Source organism: Sinocyclocheilus grahami, unplaced genomic scaffold (assembly GCF_001515645.1).
Source record: "Sinocyclocheilus grahami isolate Dianchi unplaced genomic scaffold, SAMN03320097.WGS_v1.1 scaffold213.1, whole genome shotgun sequence".
NCBI classification, from domain to species: domain Eukaryota; kingdom Metazoa; phylum Chordata; class Actinopteri; order Cypriniformes; family Cyprinidae; genus Sinocyclocheilus; species Sinocyclocheilus grahami.
Window position 1 is genome coordinate 410,545 of NW_015505392.1, and position 19,355 is coordinate 429,899.

Below are 19,355 nucleotides of genomic sequence, written 5' to 3' on the forward strand. Positions count from 1 at the left end.
TTTTAAATAGCCTGCAATTCATCATTATTTATTTTTTGAATAGCCTGCAATTCATATATTATCGCCAGGACGCAACAAGCACTGTAACATGACTGATATGCAGACATTGCACTATAAATAGCTAATTATTAAGATATACTTCACTCTATCAGAGTTAGCCTAAATGTCTTTTTGATTCTATCCGTCATTTAATTGGGGATATTAGATTACTGCCGATCCATTTTGTTTACTTAGATTTTATATTATTCTAATATAGCTAGAGAGAGAGAGAGAGAGCGAGAGCGATAGGAATGGATGGTTTATGTCTTTAGCCATTTATAACTGGTCTATCTATCTCCAGGGATTTCACTTGCATATAGGCCTAACACACAAAAAAGAAATGGTCATCTTTGTGTTAATATGCCTTGTCCCGTGTGTGTATTTATTTGCTGGACATGGGATTAACTGTAAAACCCCGATATAACCCGGGATAACGGGTCTGTCGGCTATACGGAACCCCGACTGACAGGATTGGTTTCCTTCTTTTTATTTGTATATGGTATAAAAATTATGTCCGCATATTTTAGTAGGCCTATAACTATTTTTATACTCTGTCACGTATAGCACAGAGAGTGAGAACGAAAAATAATATTTGATTCATGAATGAATTTTTGACAGAACTATCTAACTATCTTGACTTGACTATCAGAGGAAAAAATAAAGACGATAGTTACACCCCATTTTTTTTCATAAAGAACAAGCTAAATTGTAAGCATTTTGAGTTTTATTTCTAAAACGAATCAAACTAATAAAAAATAAACATAGCTTACATACCCTTTCATTCAAAACGCCATCATTGCTCAAATAAAGTTTGAATACACTACTAGTTTAAAATCACAGTATAATATAATTTGTGTAAGCCTATGAAACACCTATATCTCGTAATTACAGTTTAATTTACATTAAATGCTAGCTTCAATGACAGCCCCACTTTGCGCATGCACATTAAAATCCAATACTGAGCATGCTCGTCAAACATCCAATACGTATTGGATCTGATCCAGCTACGTCATCGTACTACAGGCTGCAGCGAGGACCTCTTGAAAAAACGAGTGAAACATTTTTCTACACATGAAATATGAAAGCAAATATACATGATTATGACAATATATTTTCTGTATGTGTTTTGTATGCAGCTCATGGTAATTTTATAACAATAAAGGATGTTTATGACAATAAGCAGTGTGGCGTTATTAAACATATGCACTCTTTGTAGGCTGTCTGCCTATTATAGAATCAAAATCAACGATAGATCACAATCGGAAGTTATTACAAGCACTCGATGATGGTTTAAAGTGGGTTTTTAGCAAAAACAATAATCACATACATTTTCAAATGTGGCTTGATGCTAATTGTACTTATATTTATATTTTAAGATGTTTTCTTGTAAGCATTATAGATCGCTTGTGTTTCTGGCATAGAACCAAACTTTATTTAGCTATATTTAATGCTGTATATTGAGCAGTGGACGATGTTAAATCCATATGAGATACATATCTGAGTAAAAATGCATTGCTGGTCGGCACCACCTAGCGTGCAGGCGTGAATTAGCAGAAGGCGATCAATCGTTTCGTGCTCGGTGTGAAAGCACAGTTCGTCGGCGATTCACCTCGCTTTTTCGCATCGCGCTCAGTGTGAAACGGCCTTTATTCGCAAATTGTTTTTGCAAATATTCTATTTGAAACGTAGATCGAAACATAGCTACTAACACCAGTTAAATCACCGAAGTTCACTGCAATATCCTGAAGCAACATGAGTGACAGGCGGATCACGTGCGCACTCCCTTTGGAAGTCATTGATTTAGTGCAATTTTTTTAATATAAACTTAAAATTTTGTCTCATGCTGCTTCACATCACCAGCTCTCATTGAAAATTAATGACTTCCAGTCCCTTGCCACTGTAAATCACCATCAGTGCGAACCCCCCTTTATTCAGTAAGGAAAAGTTAGGCAATGCTGATTCAAATGAGTGACAGTGAATGATGTCTTTTCACCTCCCTCCCACAGTAAACGGAGTGCCGTGGTCCAGCGAGAATCCTCGGAGGAACAGCCACACCTTCAACTGCCGCATGCTGGTTAACCCTCACAGCGAGGCCGAAGAGGCGCAGGATCACGAGGCACAGCAGAAATATGAGACTATGCAGTGTTTTGCTGTGTCTGAACCAAAGTCCATCAAGGAGGAGGGAGAGGGTGAGCCATGGTTTCTTAAAACACACTTAAGCCACATAAACGGTACTGAAACTCTAGATTTAATGCATCAAAGCAGAGCAGGAGGCTTCAGCCAAGCAAAGTGACTACTCCCCTTTCATAGAGCCGGGCGTTCATTTGTCAAGCTTGCCACAAAAGAGCAGATTATAACCTATAGTTTTCAAAAGACTTTGGTTCCAGTGGATGGAAATTGTCCTTATCTACAGTTGTCGTTAGTTGCTGTCATTTTGTGGTCTTGTTACTATAAAGGGCAGTAGTAATTTAACATGCACTACCATTCAAAAGTTTGGGGTTGGTAAGATGGTTTTTTCAATGTTTTTGAAAGAAGTCTCTTATGCTCATCAAGGCTGCATTTATTTGATCAAAAACACAGTAAAACAGTAATATGGTGAAATATTATTACAATTTAAAATAACTGTTTTCTATTTGAATATATTTTAAAAATGTAATTTATTCCTGCTATGGCAAAGCTGAATTCTCAGCACACGATCCTTTAGAAATCATTCTAATATGCCAATTTGGTGTTTAAGAAACATTTCTTATTAATTAGCAACAGTTGCTTTGCATTTTGTAGAAACACTTTTTATTCGAAATTTTTTGTTGACTAGAAAACATGAGCATTTACTGTCAATTTCTTTTTTGCAATTTAATGCATATTTTCTGAATAAAATGATTAATTTATTTATTACTTACCCTAAACTGTTGACCTGTAGTCTACCAAGGTATCACAGTATTCTTTGCAGAACTTTGTAGTGGCATGATAATTCTGTAATAATTCAGTACCATGGTATATATCAGAGTTCCATGGTATTATAATCTGATAGCGTCGCTATACTGTTGTATTGAGACACTACGTTTGGTGACTCGCTGACCGTATTCTGAGAAATAGGATGGCACAGAAAGTAGACCAATTAAATAAAAGAAACTTCATCAATAGGAATGAGATTGTGTTTGGGCCTGACAATACAATATTACATTGGTTTATCAGCTGCAATACAATAATATAGTATTTGAATGCATTCTTTGTCACCTTGTTGCTTTGTGCAACGAGTGCTGAGCAGAAATAGTGTACCTCATTTGATAGTCATAATATCATAAAAAAATTCCTTGCGGTTTACCAAACTGTGCCTTGAAGGTCCTTTATGGACTTATACTTACCTTATTACGAATGTGTGGCCAAATAGAAATTATTTGAATTTGTGTTGATCTGACTTGCTATCTGAAAAATCTAGCTAGTCTTGTTTGTTGTCATTAGGATATCAGTTAGGTGTTGTGAAATATTAAAAAAGTATTTTTTTTTGTCCACCTCAAATCTTAAGGTGTGATCCAAATGAGAACAATAGTAAGTATTCAGTCTCTTTAAGTTTCAGTTGCTCTGCTAATGTAGAAGCAACATTTAGTGTTGACAGTCATTCCTGACGTGAGAAAAATTTGTCTTCCAGTTACTGAAAAATAAGGCGAAAAGGCGACAGCAGCGCTCGTGGAACGTGCATCTGCGTCCCACCCCGAGAAATGTTTCAGTCTGTGATTCATTTGCTCTTTTCTCTCCTCCTCCTCTTCCACCTCTCGGAGTCACCCAGAGTTCAGGGTGCATTTGAGACCCACTTCTCTACTGGATCAACACGGCTTTGGTTTTGGCCCTGGCTGGGGTTTAAGAGTGTGTGTGTGTGTGTGTGTGTAACAGCGAGTGCGAGGCAGTGAGAGATGTTTAGCATTGGTATTCCTCTCTCTTTCTCTCTCTCTCTCTCTCTCTCTCTCTCTCTCTCTCTCTCTCTTTCTCTCCCTCACATGCACACACATAATGTTTCATTTTTTTCTGGGTACTGTTGGTGTGTTGAGTGATGGAGCGTCTCTCTTTATGGCCCGTCGGTGTTAGCTGTGTGCCAGCTGCTCTTTCAGCCAGCCAGCTCACCCTGGCGCAGGAGACAGAGAAAGACGGCTGGAGGAGGAATGTGTATGAGGAGAGGGGTATCAGAGAGAGTTTATTGCAGAGACATTGATGCTGGGTCTTCATGCAGTTTGGAGTGAAGACCACCCAAGGGGCTCTGCAACAGCCATGTGTTTGCATGTAAAGGCCTGTTCACATCAACTTGATATAAACATCATGACCCGTAGCTCAAAAAGTAGAACATGTCATTAGCAACAGCAGAATGCATTCATGAACTGTAGTCTGATTCATAAACAAGGACTCAGTTGACACAATAATAAGACATTTTTTTAATCAATCATTCAAAAAATGCAGAAGTTACAGTTTTGACTCAAATTCTGACAAATTCTTCACTGAATGAACTCATTACGGTTACTTGCAGTGTTCTTGTTTATTATTCCTGATCATGTATGCGTCTGATGTGTCAGACTGTTGGAGATGTTATGATTCTCTTATGATCTTTTTGTGGGTGGATGAGGGATGACTTTTCTAACTTAGTCTCCATGGGAGCAGCACAGCAGGGTCAGCCTCCACAGTGACACACAAACGAAAGGTCACATTCCATCATATCACCCCACGCTCCACTCCGCACCGCCCCCTCAACACACAGAACCGATGCCTCATCATTCAGAAGCACCCTTCAGAACGCTTTAATAATCTGTTATCACTGATCTGATCTTTTTCTCTCTCTCTCTGACTGTAGATTTCCAGTCGTGTCTGATCTGCGTAGCGCGGAGAGTACCCATGAAAGAGAGACCCATGCTCCCCACACACGAAAGCTTCACCACCCGCCAAGACCTTCAAGGTAACCATGCCAACACAACTCCTCTCTCCGCTTACACTCTTCAAAGGGAGTTTACATCACAGTTAGCACTCATCTCAATGCACAGCCCCTCGTTTAAAACAGAAGATACTGACTTAAACTTGGAAAGACTGTTTAATGACATGAATATGACTTGGCGTCCAGTTTTACAGTGTAAACATTTGAAGGGCTCTCTCATGATTCATGAGATTTCTTTTTTTTTTTAGGTGAAATTAGATGTGACCAAAGAAAACAACTATTTTTATTAAGTTATTTAAATTAGAGTGAGTGTAGCTCCATGTTAATATATTATATTTACATACAGTCACACATTGCAACTGAACAGCCATTGACCACCTCAACTTTTCATTGTCTGTAAAAGAGGATATTATTAGTATAGATTTTATTACAGTTATACATATTACAGCTATAATTTTCTTTAAATAAATTATTTACTTAAAACTTTTTAGTTATTTATTCATACTTTTCTTCAAAACCTCTTGGTTTAAAATCTGCCCCCTTCATTTGAATAATAGTCAGGTCAGGTCAAGTCACTGTTATTTATATAGCTAGTAATTAGGTTTATGCACCATTCTGGTCATTCGTGAACGAGGGAACGCAAGTCGTCTCACAATGCAACTGTATATCTGTCTGAGTTCTGAGTTATGAGTATTATAAACGTACTATAGGCATCTGGACAGGGAGATCACACAATGGGAAGATCGAAGGTTTTTTACGGTCACACCAGCCACACCGTTTGTCACATTCTGATGTGGCTACTTGATGGAAACTCCCAGTTTTCTGTTTATTGTAAATGAGCAAATTACAGAGCTGAGATGTTTCTATCATACTTTGTTTTTTTTTGGTCACGGTTCTTACAAATTAATGTTCGATATTCCTCAGTCGTGATGCTTAGGGGTTTATTCTAAGTCCATAACCCTAAGTATTAAACTTCTGCGGTTAATGAAACACTTAAGGAAGTCTGAGTCATAAGTAGTCATGGCCTAATGGTTAGAGAGTCGGACTTGTAACCCGAAGGTTTATATATTAGATCTCTGCGTGCGAAAGATCATATTTTGAGCGCACAAAAGTGCATTTTGCACGCGGGCGATCTGAGTTTTGTGGAGAAAATGTTCTTTCACAAAGAAAAAAGTATTTTGAGCACACTAAAATCAATTTTGCATGTAAAATAAGTTTTTGGATGTGTTTTTTTTGGTCACGGTTCTTACAAATTAATGTTCGATATTCCTCAGTCGTGATGCTTAGGGGTTTATTCTAAGTCCATAACCCTAAGTATTAAACTTCTGCGATTAATGAAACACTTAAGGAAGTCTGATTCATAAGTAGTCGTGGCCTAATGGTTAGAGAGTCGGACTTGTAACCCGAAGGTTTATATATTAGATCTCTGCCACAATTCTGCGTGCGAAAGATCATATTTTGAGCGCACAAAAGTGCATTTTGCACGCGGGCGATCTGAGTTTTGTGGAGAAAATGTTCTTTCACAAAGAAAAAAGTATTTTGAGCACACTAAAATCAATTTTGCATGTAAAATAAGTTTTTGGATGTGTGCAGTCCTTCTCTTTTGCATGTGCAAAGTTTCACTAGCTTGCTCACCTGATGCCCGCCTTCAGTGTTCTCTAAATGCCAACGGCTCGCTTGCTCAACACAACCCAGCGTTACAATATGCCATAGTTCCAGCCAATCAGAGACGAGGCTGCTAAATTCTGATTGGCTGCCTTGACAACCAATCACAACATTCCTTGCATTGCTGATGACAGCAGAATAGGGAAAATACTGTACAGTGCATGCATAATTATTATCCAAGTTGATATTCTGATTATATTTTTTTCCAAGCACATTTTACCAATTCCAAACAACATCAATCTTAATAACTGCTATTAATCTTGTATTTAATCCCTTATAACCTATATATTATTGTTCATGAAGGCTGGAAGTGAAAAATGCCTTATTTTCAGGTGTACATAATTATTAAGCAGGTTATCTTCTACAGATAAAATCTCGAGATGGACTAAAAATTAACTCCCAAAACTGCCAGATTCTTGAAGATAAATTCTTATCTTCCTAATTATTTTGCAGTTAACATGCATCCTCCACATGTTTTTGACTGACCCTGCTGACCCACTAAGCATTTTGCTGTCCAATGGTTATGCATTAACTTTTCAATTTCTAGTATTGTATTAGTTTTGAACTTTTCTCATGGGCATTTAATAATTTTTGACTGTTTCAGTCTGAGTTAAATCTCTTTTTTTGGCTCATTTTATCTGTAAAAGAAAATCTGCTTAATAATTATGCACACCTGAATAGAAGACATTTTTCACTTCCAGCCTCTGCACACATCCAAAACCTTATTTTAAATGCAAAATAGATTTTTGTGCGCTCTTAATACTTTCTTCTTTGCGAGAAAAACATTTTCTCCACAAAACTCAGTTCGAGCTCGTGCAAAACGCACTTTTGAAAATTCAGAATTGTGGCAGAGATGTAATCCCATAAAGGTTGCGGGTTCGAGTCTCAGGTCCGGCAGGGATTGTCGGTGGGGGGAGCGAATGTACAGCGCTCTCTTCCACCCCAATACCACGACTGAGGTGAGACCCTTGAGCAAGGCACTAAACCCCCAACTGCTCCCCGGGCGCCGCAGCATTAGCTGCCCTTCACGGTGTGTGTTCACTGCTGTGTGTGTGCACTTGGATGGGTTAAATGCAGAGCACAGATTCACCATAATTGGCCACATGTCACTTCACTTTCACTTAAAATAGTGTCAATACATATATAAAAATTTTGCTTTGCAGATCAGCTTTAGATGTGCTTAAAAATTCTTTGCATTAATACATTTAAGATTTAAGCTTGAAAACAGACAACTTGTCGCAGACAAAACCAAACCATATTGTTTATTGCTATACTGTGTGTTTGTAGGTAAGATCACCTCCCTGGACACCAGTCTGTTACGAGCCTCTATGAAACCTGGCTGGGAAGACTTGGTGCGGAGATGCATTCAGCGCTTTCATCTCCAAAACGATGGAGAAATGTCATTTGCCAAGCGGCATCAGCAAGAAGGTACTGAGCACATCTCACATTAATCCATTTAAAGGGGTCCTATTATGCTCTTTGACAAAGTCTTGATTTTGTTTTGGGGGTGTTCTATAACAGGCTCTCATACTAGGAAACACATTATTTTTCACTTATTTTACATTATTACAACACCCCTCTCCTCAGTCTGGCATGAATGGCTCGATTAGTTCCTGTATCAAATGAAAGCCCGCCTTCTGAAACATGAAATGTGCTGTGATTGGTTAGCTGGGCCATTGTGTGCTGTGATTGGCAGCACTCGGCGCCTGGTCAGGAAATGTCATGCCCTTTACCATAGTAAGTGCGAGCTTCAGTGTAAATATTGCATCAAAATCAAATCAATTTGAGCACGATTTAAACCCTGATTATTGTAACCATTCTAAGTTTGTCTGCCTTGGGAAAGCTAGCGTGTCTCCGACATAGTGATAACACTCGTTGCCTTCTCTAGTGCAGCTCAACCAGGTCTCGTCCCATTCGTCAATATTTGTAATATCACAAATCCCGGAAAATATGCGTTGTAGTCCAAACGAGTCATTCGTTGTAGTTTTTTAAAAATGTTAAATAAAATATCTCCTTTTGAAGTTGTCTTTGAACTTTGTAACTTTGCAGATCTTTTTTATGCTCAAACAGCAACATTACAGGCTAACTAAAGTTGAAAAAGCATAATAGGACCCCTTTAACACTTAAGAAACGCTGTCATTTTGGCTATTGTATTGTGCATGCAAATATTTACTATAGTAACTACCAAATATTCTGAATACCATAAGGATTTTAACACACCTTGGATTTGGCTTCTGCTGGCAAACCAGTTTCACACACACTCATTATGTCATGACTTGCTTTGCTGAGAATGCAAGACAGACATTTAAAAAATGTTTTATGAATCTCAGTTGCAATAATGCAATCTTTAAATCATGGATAAATGGATAAATATCAAGATCTATAGAGAATATTGCCATTAGGGAAATATAGTAGACATTACTGTATTTCAGTATTTTTCATATTGTAGCAAACAAAAAATAATTGTGGTGTGTGAAAATATAGCAAAGTGTGTGTGAGTAATGCATGCGGCTTCTTTACTGGAAAGGTTAATCTTGCAATTTTACAGGAATTATATGGGTTTATGTTTAATAGTGACTATTATCTTGATCTAATTTAGATGTTGTTTGTTTCAATGTTCTTTAATGTACATTTACATATCTCAAAATGATGATGTTTTAATCATGTGGGTGTGTTGTTTTGCAGTGCTGAGGCATGGGCAGGCTTTCAGTCCCATCTACCGGTTTTCCCTGTCCGACGGGACCATCGTCTCAGCTCACACCAAGAGCAAACTGGTTCGGTCACCTGCTACCAACGAGCCACAGCTCTACATGTCACTGCACATTTTACAAAGGTACCCACTACCCAGCTGCACAGCTTGCCATGAGTGCCTGCACTTGAGTTGTTTTGTTTCTGTTTATGTCTGAATCTGAGTTTTTAATGTAAATGCAATGGTGTATTTTATGAGCTACTACATGAGTAAGTGTTTGAGTCATTTTTGACCCACTTCTCACTGTTTGTTGTTTGATTCAGCTCTGTGTAAGCAGTCAGTTGAAACACACGCTTTCTAGTTCTGACAAGCCCAGTTAATGACCATATACTGAAATCTCACTGTCATGTGAGAACATCCGACCATGTTTTCCCAGAGGGGGCCGATGATGGTCTCGAAACATTCCATCAGAACCAAGAATAACACGACTCCCACAGCTACACATTGGCTAACAAGCTTTTTCACCCTTGATAATTCCTCAGAATTTGATTGCTGATATAATTAAGTATGGAGTAATTGAATACGAATGATTCCAATGTTAAAGGGAAAGTTCACCCAAAAATGAAGACGTTCCAAACATGACTTTTTTTATTTTCGTGGAATACGAAAGAAGAAAATGTTTAAAATATTGGCTCTTTTCCATGCAGTTACAGTGCGTCTGGAGCTTCAAGCTTCAAAAATAATGCAAAAAATCAAGTGTTCTGAAGCCATACAAGGAGGAACCGACCAAAAGACCATTTTTCATGAGAGTTCATGGGAGACGCAGCAATGTCCAATTTGTGAACGAGTCATTCTTTTGAGTGAATCATTGGTCCATTTCACAAATGATCACTGAATAATTCCTTCATGAATTAGACTTGATCTGGTTCTCGAATTCAACTCACAAACTCGCTGATTCGGTCACAGCAGTTAATAAATCATTGGAGGGGTAGATTATCAGTTAATAACGACTTACATTTTCTCACACAAAGCTATCATATGACTTCGTAAAACGTATGTCAGTGCTCACAATTTATATAGACCACTTGTATGAGGCTTTACATACTTTTTGAACCTTGAAAGCTTCAGTCCCCATTCGCAGTAATTGCATGGAAAAGAGCAACCAAGATATTCTTCTGAATTTCTCCTTTTCTGTTCCACAAAAGAAATTCATGCAAGTTTGGAACAAAATGAAGTTGAGTAAATTACAGATTTTTTTCCCCCTTTAGAGCATCATTCAGTAAAGTCAGATATCACAGTTTCACATAAAATCAAAACATTTGGAGTGTATGGCTTCGTAAAGCTTGGCTCCACAGCAGGCAGTTGTGAACACAGTTTTTATATGTTAGCTACAGAGTTTCTATCTCTCTCACAGCATGCGATGCAGGAACACCGATTTGCTTTCTGAGACAATAGCAGAAGTGTTAGGCTGGGGTGTCGAGCGCAGATAAACATTAAACCCAGAGTGAGCTCACAGCGGGAGGGTGGCTGTCTTAAAGCACAGCATCTCTAGCACAATAACACAGTATAGCTTGACCATTTATTCATCCTGCATGCTCCGAACAAAGGCATCTCTATGCATTTATCAGCTCTGAGCGAGTTTTTAGTATGTAGCTTGCTAAAAGCTTTATACCCCGAGGTGATTTTTACATTAGAGGGTGATACGACAGCACAGCCACTCATTTTCTCTGTCCCGTGGCTTGTTTTGAGGGATGAGCACTGCTGTTTTTCTTTGATAATAATTTGTTCCCCTCTTTTAACCTTCTCTGCTGAAACATACTTTAGTTAATTAAGCCATTCCTGAAATTCAGCTTAAGCTCTTTTCTCGGATTCCTTGTTTGGAGCGCTAGAAGAACCGCTTCCTGACTACGAGATTAATTTAACAAATGACTGCACTGGATTAATGTAATGAAATAGTTTCAATAGAATTTACTTGGAAATCAATATTAATTCCTTGGATCACAATTAAAACACCATTGTCAACAGTAGCAAGTGCCAACCTGGTGAGACAGGCATGCCCTGCCTGAGGCATTGTTTTCTGTTTTTGTTTTTATGCCCTTTTTTCCTCTCACTTTTTTCCTACTTCTTCTCTTGCTTTATGTCTCTTTCTTTTTACAATAATTAAACAAAATGTTTGCATGACATTAAAACTATGCCAGGGAATTGTCACCAGGGCAATGATATGTGGTTGCCAAGTGTTTTTAGCTTATTTGATAAATGGTTGCTAGGGCTTTGTGTTCGGGATGGTTGCTCTGTGATTTCTTAATTGGCCCTTTGGGTCCCTCTTTCAGTGTTAGTCTGAGGGATTTTTTTGTGCATTAAATGGTATAGGATAAGATATGCACCAAATTTTAAAACTTAGCGTTAAGGATTTATTCAAATGGCTTATTTTAGTATCATTTATATACTATTATAGTACTTATTAATAATTTAATTTAGCTTTTTATGTGTATTAAATTTTCATTTTATTATTATTCTTTTTCCTTAACCTTATGATGAACTTTTGTCATTTTTATTGATTTTTTAAAATATTTTATATTTAACTTTCATAAATTTTTTTAATGCGTTATTAGTTTTAGTAATTTAGTACTTAAAATTATTTATTTCAATTAGTTGCCAAGGCAACATGTCTAATAAAGTTTAAGTTTTTTTTCTTTCTTTTTTCTTCCAGCTTTATTTCAATTACCAACCTTCAGTTACTGAATTTTCAATTACAGATTTTTAATAATTTTAGTTCTGATTAACAATAGTAACAATGACCTTTATTATGTTCCCTAATTATGAATTTTATGCTTGTGATACATCAGGCTTGCAATCGTTAAATTCATAAATAAAACTATGTTTGTGCTATGTGTGTGGCGTGTATGTTGCAGCATTATTTGCTCTTTAGATTACCTATTAGCAACTATAAATGTCTTTTTTTTCTGTTTTAGGGAGCAGCCCGTCTGTGGCATGACCCCTGATCTTGGAAATGCTCAGAATATGGGCAAAACCATGAACCCCATGAGCTCTCCCAACACAGCAGGTTCCTCCAGCGCCCCCCAGGGACAGGATGCCACCATCAGCAGTAACACATCCACTTTCCCCTCCCCTGGTGGCCAGAAGGAGCCCAGTGCCATCGGCCCAGTACAGGGCCACCGTTTCGGGTGCCCGGGAACCATGAGCCATTCGGCAACCATGCAGGCGGCCACCCCTCAGGGCAGTGGCTATCCACTGAAGTTGAGCAGCCCGTCTCAGGGCAGTCCGGGCATGCTTTCTCCACGCCACCGAGCCAGTCCTGGAGTGGCAGGATCTCCACGCTTGCCCCCACCGCAGTTCTCCCCAGCAGGCAGCTTACATTCACCTGCGAGCATGTGCACTAGCAGTACAGGTGGCAATGGGGGAGCAGGCAGTAACCATGGTTACACAAGCAGTTCCCTTAATGCCCTCCAGGCACTTAGTGAGTGCCACGGCGTGAGCCACGGCCAATCGCTGGGCTCGCCCGACAGGAAATTGGGGTCACCAGCCTCATTGGGCATCAATCTTCACATGTTGAACAAAATGGGAGCCTCAGAGTCATTCGGAGAGCAGAACCAATCAGAGCAGGGTAACAGCGGGCAGGACGATGGCATTGAACAGCAAAGAGACGAAAAGGGTAACCTCAGCCAGTTTAACACCCCGGATGCCAGTGATCCGCAGAACCGGCTACGTGACAACAAAGGCCATACTAAACTCCTGCAGCTCCTCACCACTAAAACTGAGCCTATCGAGTCCACCTCACCCCCTCCAATGGCTAGTGGAGAGCCCGGGTGTAAGGACCCCACTGGCGGCCTAGGGAATGGCGGCATGGGTGCTCAAACTGGAGCCGGGTCACATGCTACCTCCTTGAAGGAGAAGCACAAGATCCTTCATAGACTTCTCCAGAATAGCTCGTCGCCCGTCGACCTGGCCAAACTCACAGCCGAGGCCACGGGGAAGGAGCTGTCTCAGGATTCTGCAGGTGGGGCGGCCGGTGGGGCTGAATTAGCCATTAAACAAGAGCCCGTCAGCCCCAAGAAGAAGGACAATGCCCTGCTGCGCTACCTACTGGATAAAGATGATAATGTTCTTAAGGATAAAGGCAAGATGGAACCTGGAGAAATAAAGGTGGAGGGCAGTAAGATGCCGGGAATTAAGACAGAGAAAACTGATGGCGGCTACGACCGTGTGGAGCCGGTAAGTGATGTCGCCAACCTGGCAATATACCAAGAAATATTTAATACAAGTTAAGCTCCATATTACCACAGAAAATCATTTAGGCCTCAGTGGCATCATGCACCTATTGTTTTTTGTTTTATTTTGTTTTGGGAACAAATAATAGCCTGTTATAAAACATTATGGAAAATAGCATAATTTATCTGTCTAAAATAGTGGCAAGCGTGGTGCTGTGAATTTGACATGACCTAATAATTTTTTATATTATTATTATTTTTATTATTATTAATGTTGTCATATTTGTTTTTCTGATTATTATTATTATTTTATTTTGGAGGGTTCACCATTGTGAGATAATACAAGTCCAATAAAAGAAAGCATGCATATAATTTCTAGCCTATACTGTATATGCTTTTTTTTAAATTGTAAATGCATTGTTAAAATTATTTTCTGTGGTAACTGATAGCATGCTGTCAATAGAGCTTAAAGGTGTCATAGAATGCATTGATACAATATTTTAAATTGTTCTCTGATATCTACATAGAAAGTATGTGGCATAGGTAAGGGCAAAAAATCTCCAGAAACGGTTTTACATGTCCATTTACAACCCTCGGATTTGTCCCTAGAATGAAATGGTCTGTTTTTACCTTATTTGGAAGGGTCATGAATAATAATGTTGAGCTCTGCTCTGATTGGTTGTTTCACAGTGCGGTGCAATGTTGAGCTCTGCTCTTATTGGCTGTTTCACAGTGCGGCTCATTTCAGTAGCTCACACAGCAGGAAGGAAACACAGGGAAAACATATATTTCAATACTTTCTCTCGCAGTTATATCGTTGGGTAATTATATAAAATGTGGCCATCAGGGAGCCGCTATTAATATACGGGGCATTGAAACTGCTTTAGAATGCATGATGCTTTTTACTTTCACTTTTGAGATTTGCGATCGCACGTGCTCAGTGTAAACTACAGCGGCAGTACTTACCACATTTTACAAGATCAGATGCTTGTCAGTGGTGCTCAGGATCTGTAAATCATTCGCCATCATCCTCAGTCATCTCTCCTTACTCTGTTTATGTGGTAAGTGAAATCTTATGTACTGTAATGTAACAGGCTACCGCTAGCAAGCAGCTAACTATGTCCCTTTAGTGGCTCGCGTTATTTTATTAGAACGCGCGTTATTTGTTTTCCGTGCCTTTCTGAATACAGACACCAACCCATCCCTGCACATCACATCCCTTGCACAACCTGGAACATAACATTTATTTCCATGATCTGCCATTTTCGCTATTATCCTCACTTGTTTCTTCACAATACCTGCAGAACTTCTGATGATTCGGCTGTGCAGGTTCGGCTGGCGGCTGGCATAGAACATGGGCGGGTATATGCAAATGTTGGGGGCGTAACTATTAGGGATCCCAACTGTAACGTCACAGTCTGTGTTATGTTCTGATTCGCCTATTTTTCAGTGGTCTTTAGCATGCACGAGATTTACATAAGGAGGAAACAATGGTGTTTGAGGCTCACGGTAGGACCGATTGATCGGCCGGATGATTTTTGACATTTTTTTATTAATCGGCATCGGCCGATTGTGCTGCAGATTAGGCCGATTTATAGGCAGGCGCATCTGCGGGCAGCTAAGCGTTGTTGTGGAATGCCGGAGAATCTCTCTCTGGCTGCGTGAGACGGAGCAGCTCACACTCTGCAGTCGCTTCTTGTTCACACACAGCTTCAGCTAATGATGGCAGGGCAAAACAAACCGTTTCGAAACGGTAATAACGGTATCATATTCATAAGTGCAAGTCATTTGCATGTGAAAGTAGAAACATATGCAATTCAGACGAAACTTCTGGGCTGATTATAATGTGCACGATAACTTTCCTCGTGAAATGTGTGTGTGGGTCCGACAATAGCCTCCACGATGTCATCACTCGTGGCCAGCGCACTCTTAAGCAGTTATGAGCAGCAGGCTGTGTAATATGTGTGAACTCTTTTACTTTTTGTTATCACTTGGCCATTTGACTTATAGAAGTGTTCAGTGTTTCCCATACATTGAGTTATTTGTGGCGGCTCGTCACAACAGACGGACCGCCACAAATAGATTTTCCAAAAGGCTTATACTTCCTTGAATAAACTGAGCACTGCACGTTTCAAAATTAAAATGCAGCACGGGTGTTTTTATATGAATGTATCTGTGAAAAGAACCGACCGTTTTCAGAAAAGCTTCTATGTCATTTTCATTTCGTCTTTCCTGTAATGCCTGATAAAGTAGCGCTTATTTGACTACAGCCGTTACCAGAGAAACCGCTATATCTCCGCTCAGAGCAGAATGAATTTGCATTAGCAAGTCTGTGAGAAACACTGGTGTCTGTCAGCAAACATAAACCAAAAGCATGCTTCAGAACTGTTTTGAGAAGATGTTTAAGTTTTGAGCCATGAATTACTACTCTGAATTAGGCTACTACTACTATTACTATCTTGTATCCTGCAATAATAATTTACTCGAACTCACTTTTATGAGATGAAGGGGAAGGAAAAAAAGAAAATCGGCAAACATATCGGCCAAAAAAATCGGCATCATATATCGGCCATCGGCTGCCCTGATTTCTAAATATAGACATCGGCATCGGCCAGTGAAAAACCCATATCAGTCGACCTCTAGAACTGTTATTATTCAACTATGCCAAGGAAAATACAGTTTTCCATTCTATGGCACCTTTAACTGAAACAGAAAGAGTTTATATATGCAAAACGCCACCTGAATCGCTTGTGCTGGTTTTAAATTAGATTTTTTTATTATTATTATGTTGAATTATGATGTCCCTTTGGTGAAATGCAGTAAAGATTCATCATTAGTGGTTGTGGGAAATGAATGTTTTGGTTAGATATAGGCTATCAGCCAGTTTTGTGAATTCTCACGCAGAAATAACCGATATGACAACTGATACCAACGCATTCAAACGCTCTTATCGCCTTGTTTTCAGTTTGTTGCTGTATTGTTAGAGTGTATGCATCCTTTCCTTTCCTCTCTGTATCTCTTTTTGTATTCCTCTCTATTTGGGTGTGAAAGTAGAGCAAACAACAGATTTATAAACCGGCCAATGAAGCCCCAGATCGAGGCAGTATGGTAACAGCAGGGATATAAATGACTCCACCAGCTGGAGAGAGAGAGAGAGAGATAGAGAGAGAGAGAGAGAGAGAGAGCAAGAGAGAAAGGGAAAGTGAGAGCGCTGTCACAGGAAGTCGATTCTGTGGGAAACTGGCAGGACTTTCTCAGAAGCAGCTCTGTGACATTTGAAAAAAGGCATCTCGGTGGTGTTCAGTGCATCTCATCTGGCACAGCGGTTGGCACATGCCCTACTGAGATGGCACCGGGAACCAATCAGGCCTGGCACAGCGGCGGTAAAGTTAGAGAAGCATCTGGGGCCAGGCAACAGAATAGAGAGATTATCCTGTATGTGTGTGTTTGTGCTCATTGGTCCTCCTGGGCCTCTTTTACAAGCTGTTGATTGAGCTACAAATTGAGTCATAGTTGTCAAATCAAAGCAGCGGTCTCTGGAAGCTGCTGCTGTTAGCAGAATGACCTCACCGCCCCTCGGATACCAGGAAAAGACCCAGAGTTCCGCTAGTGAGGAACCTCTGACCTCATGGTCTCCACGACAGCACCATTGAGAATATGAAGTACAGTGAATTACAAAGCAGGGAGGCCACAGCGGGACAGGAAGAGTGATGGAGGAGATGCTCGAGCATGGATGTGCATGGAAAAAAAAACCGGAAGACTGAAGGAAAAAACTTAATTAGTGAGGATGTGGGCGAAAGGAGGATGAAATGTGGCAGGAGTGGAGAGGGAGTACCAATCCCTAGTGAGCTGCCTACCTAGACAGCAGTTCATGAAAGAAGTCTCTCCAAGAGAAAGAAGTTGCTGAACATGGCTGCATTTATTTAATACAGTAAAAACTGTGATATTGTGAAATATTATTACAATTGTTCATATATTGTCAAATATAATTTATTCCTGTGATGGCAAGGATAAATTTTCAGCATCATTACTCCAGTCTTCAGTGTCACATGATTCTTCAGGAATCATCCAATGTGATAATTTGATGCTCGAGAAACATTTCTTATTGTTATTATCACTGTTAAAAACAGTTGATGCATTTATTTCAAGATTCTTTGATGAATGGAAATGAAAAAGAACAGTATTTTTTGTAATAGGAATCTTGTAACGTTATAAACGTCTGTCACTTTTGATCAGTTGAATGAATCCTTGCTGAATAGAAGTATTAATATCCATAAAAAAATGCAGTACTAGCATACTGTATACTTCCTTTAGTAATATACTATGTTGTGCTTATATGGCCTTTAATTCCATTCAGTTACCATTTCAGATTTGGAAAATGTACCAAAAACTCTAAGCAATTTAAACAAATAACAAGTCAAAAAGATGCCCCATTTACACTATTAATTTTGCAGCTATATTTTATTTAGTACTGCATATGCATTGAAGAATAGAAAAGTTATGAAATTCATAATGTTGTTTTAAAAAAACAGTATTCGAATGTTATGAATATTTCTTCAAAGTCATTAGCTTAGCAACATGCTGAGTCTTTTGTGAGTTAGGAGGTTCCTTGACTGATAGCATGCTATCCAATGTATGTAGACAGTAAGGTGGCTCACTGGGGTTTAGAACAGAACTGGTGAGCTCTCACCATTCATCTCTGTCTTTCTCCTGTGCTGAGATGAGCAGCAGGCTGGTGTGATAGAGCTACAGCTGAGACTGAAGAGAAGCAGGGATCTGTATGAAAGGTCATGATGGCTCTAGGAGTCTTCACTGACACCATGCCTCTGAGCGCGTGGAGCACATCCAATCCTGACTTTCACCAGCGTCATTCAATGCTCAAGGTTATTTTCACAGTTGGCTTACAATTAAAGGCTTTCGATGGCTCTGGACCAGGGTGGCTTTCAATAATGCAGTTTTTATAGCAGACGGTAGAAATGACCCAGATGCACATATTGTTGTCACCCAGGCAGCTGCGTTGGCTTCAGTCACTCTGTTCACTGATGTATCAATCCCTCTTTTTCTCTCTCTCTCTCTCTCGCTCTCCCTATTGATCATTCAATCTCTCAGTCTCTTTTACATCCTGTATGTCCTAGTTTACTCTGTTTCAAAGCAGCTAAACAGCATTTTGCAGCATCATAAGCACAGTTAAGATGCAAACACTGTTCTAAAAGGTAGGCAGCAACATTAGAATGTCTTATAAGAAAAGCTTGTTTTGGCCAGATTTGCATCTCATGCATACTTCATGGAGAAGGCAATCCCATAATGCATTGCAACGAGCTTAGAGAAAGGCTATGTTCGAAATGGAATACACAGTATACAACATATTGTATGATACATGGTTGATTTCTGACACCATTGCATATTTATTCCAGTTATTATACAAGATAACTGATGGAGACAAAAAAAAGATTATAAATCATCCAATAAGAAAAAAAATGTGTGTGTGTGTTAACATACCATGCGTTAGCTTAGCAACATGCTGATGGCTTACGCTATAAGAATCAATAGTGAGTTAGTATTGTGAGCATTAGGGTTATTATAGTCAACTAAAAGTAAAACCACTTGAAATAAATTTTAACTGAAATAAATTTTTTTTTATGTAATTGTAAATCTATTATATATATTTTTTTTATTATTATTATTTTTATTATTATGAATACATATGAATACATAAAAATACATTTTCATATATAACAATATATAAAATATTATATATATATATATATATATATATATATATATATATATATATATATATATATATCTTAACATATAA

The 19,355-nt window shown here is 39.0% G+C and overlaps 1 protein-coding gene across 1 annotated transcript in view; it reads left to right on the forward strand.

Moving 5' to 3' along the window:
- Positions 1-19,355, forward strand: part of LOC107596035 (nuclear receptor coactivator 2) — a 105,971-nt gene that overhangs the window by 60,799 nt on the left and 25,817 nt on the right. Inside the window, exons 7-11 of the mRNA XM_016286634.1 lie at positions 2,046-2,228; positions 4,877-4,978; positions 7,907-8,047; positions 9,305-9,452; positions 12,281-13,541. Of these exons, the coding sequence (XP_016142120.1) occupies positions 2,046-2,228; positions 4,877-4,978; positions 7,907-8,047; positions 9,305-9,452; positions 12,281-13,541 (1,835 nt within the window). The remainder of the gene's footprint in view (positions 1-2,045; positions 2,229-4,876; positions 4,979-7,906; positions 8,048-9,304; positions 9,453-12,280; positions 13,542-19,355) is intronic.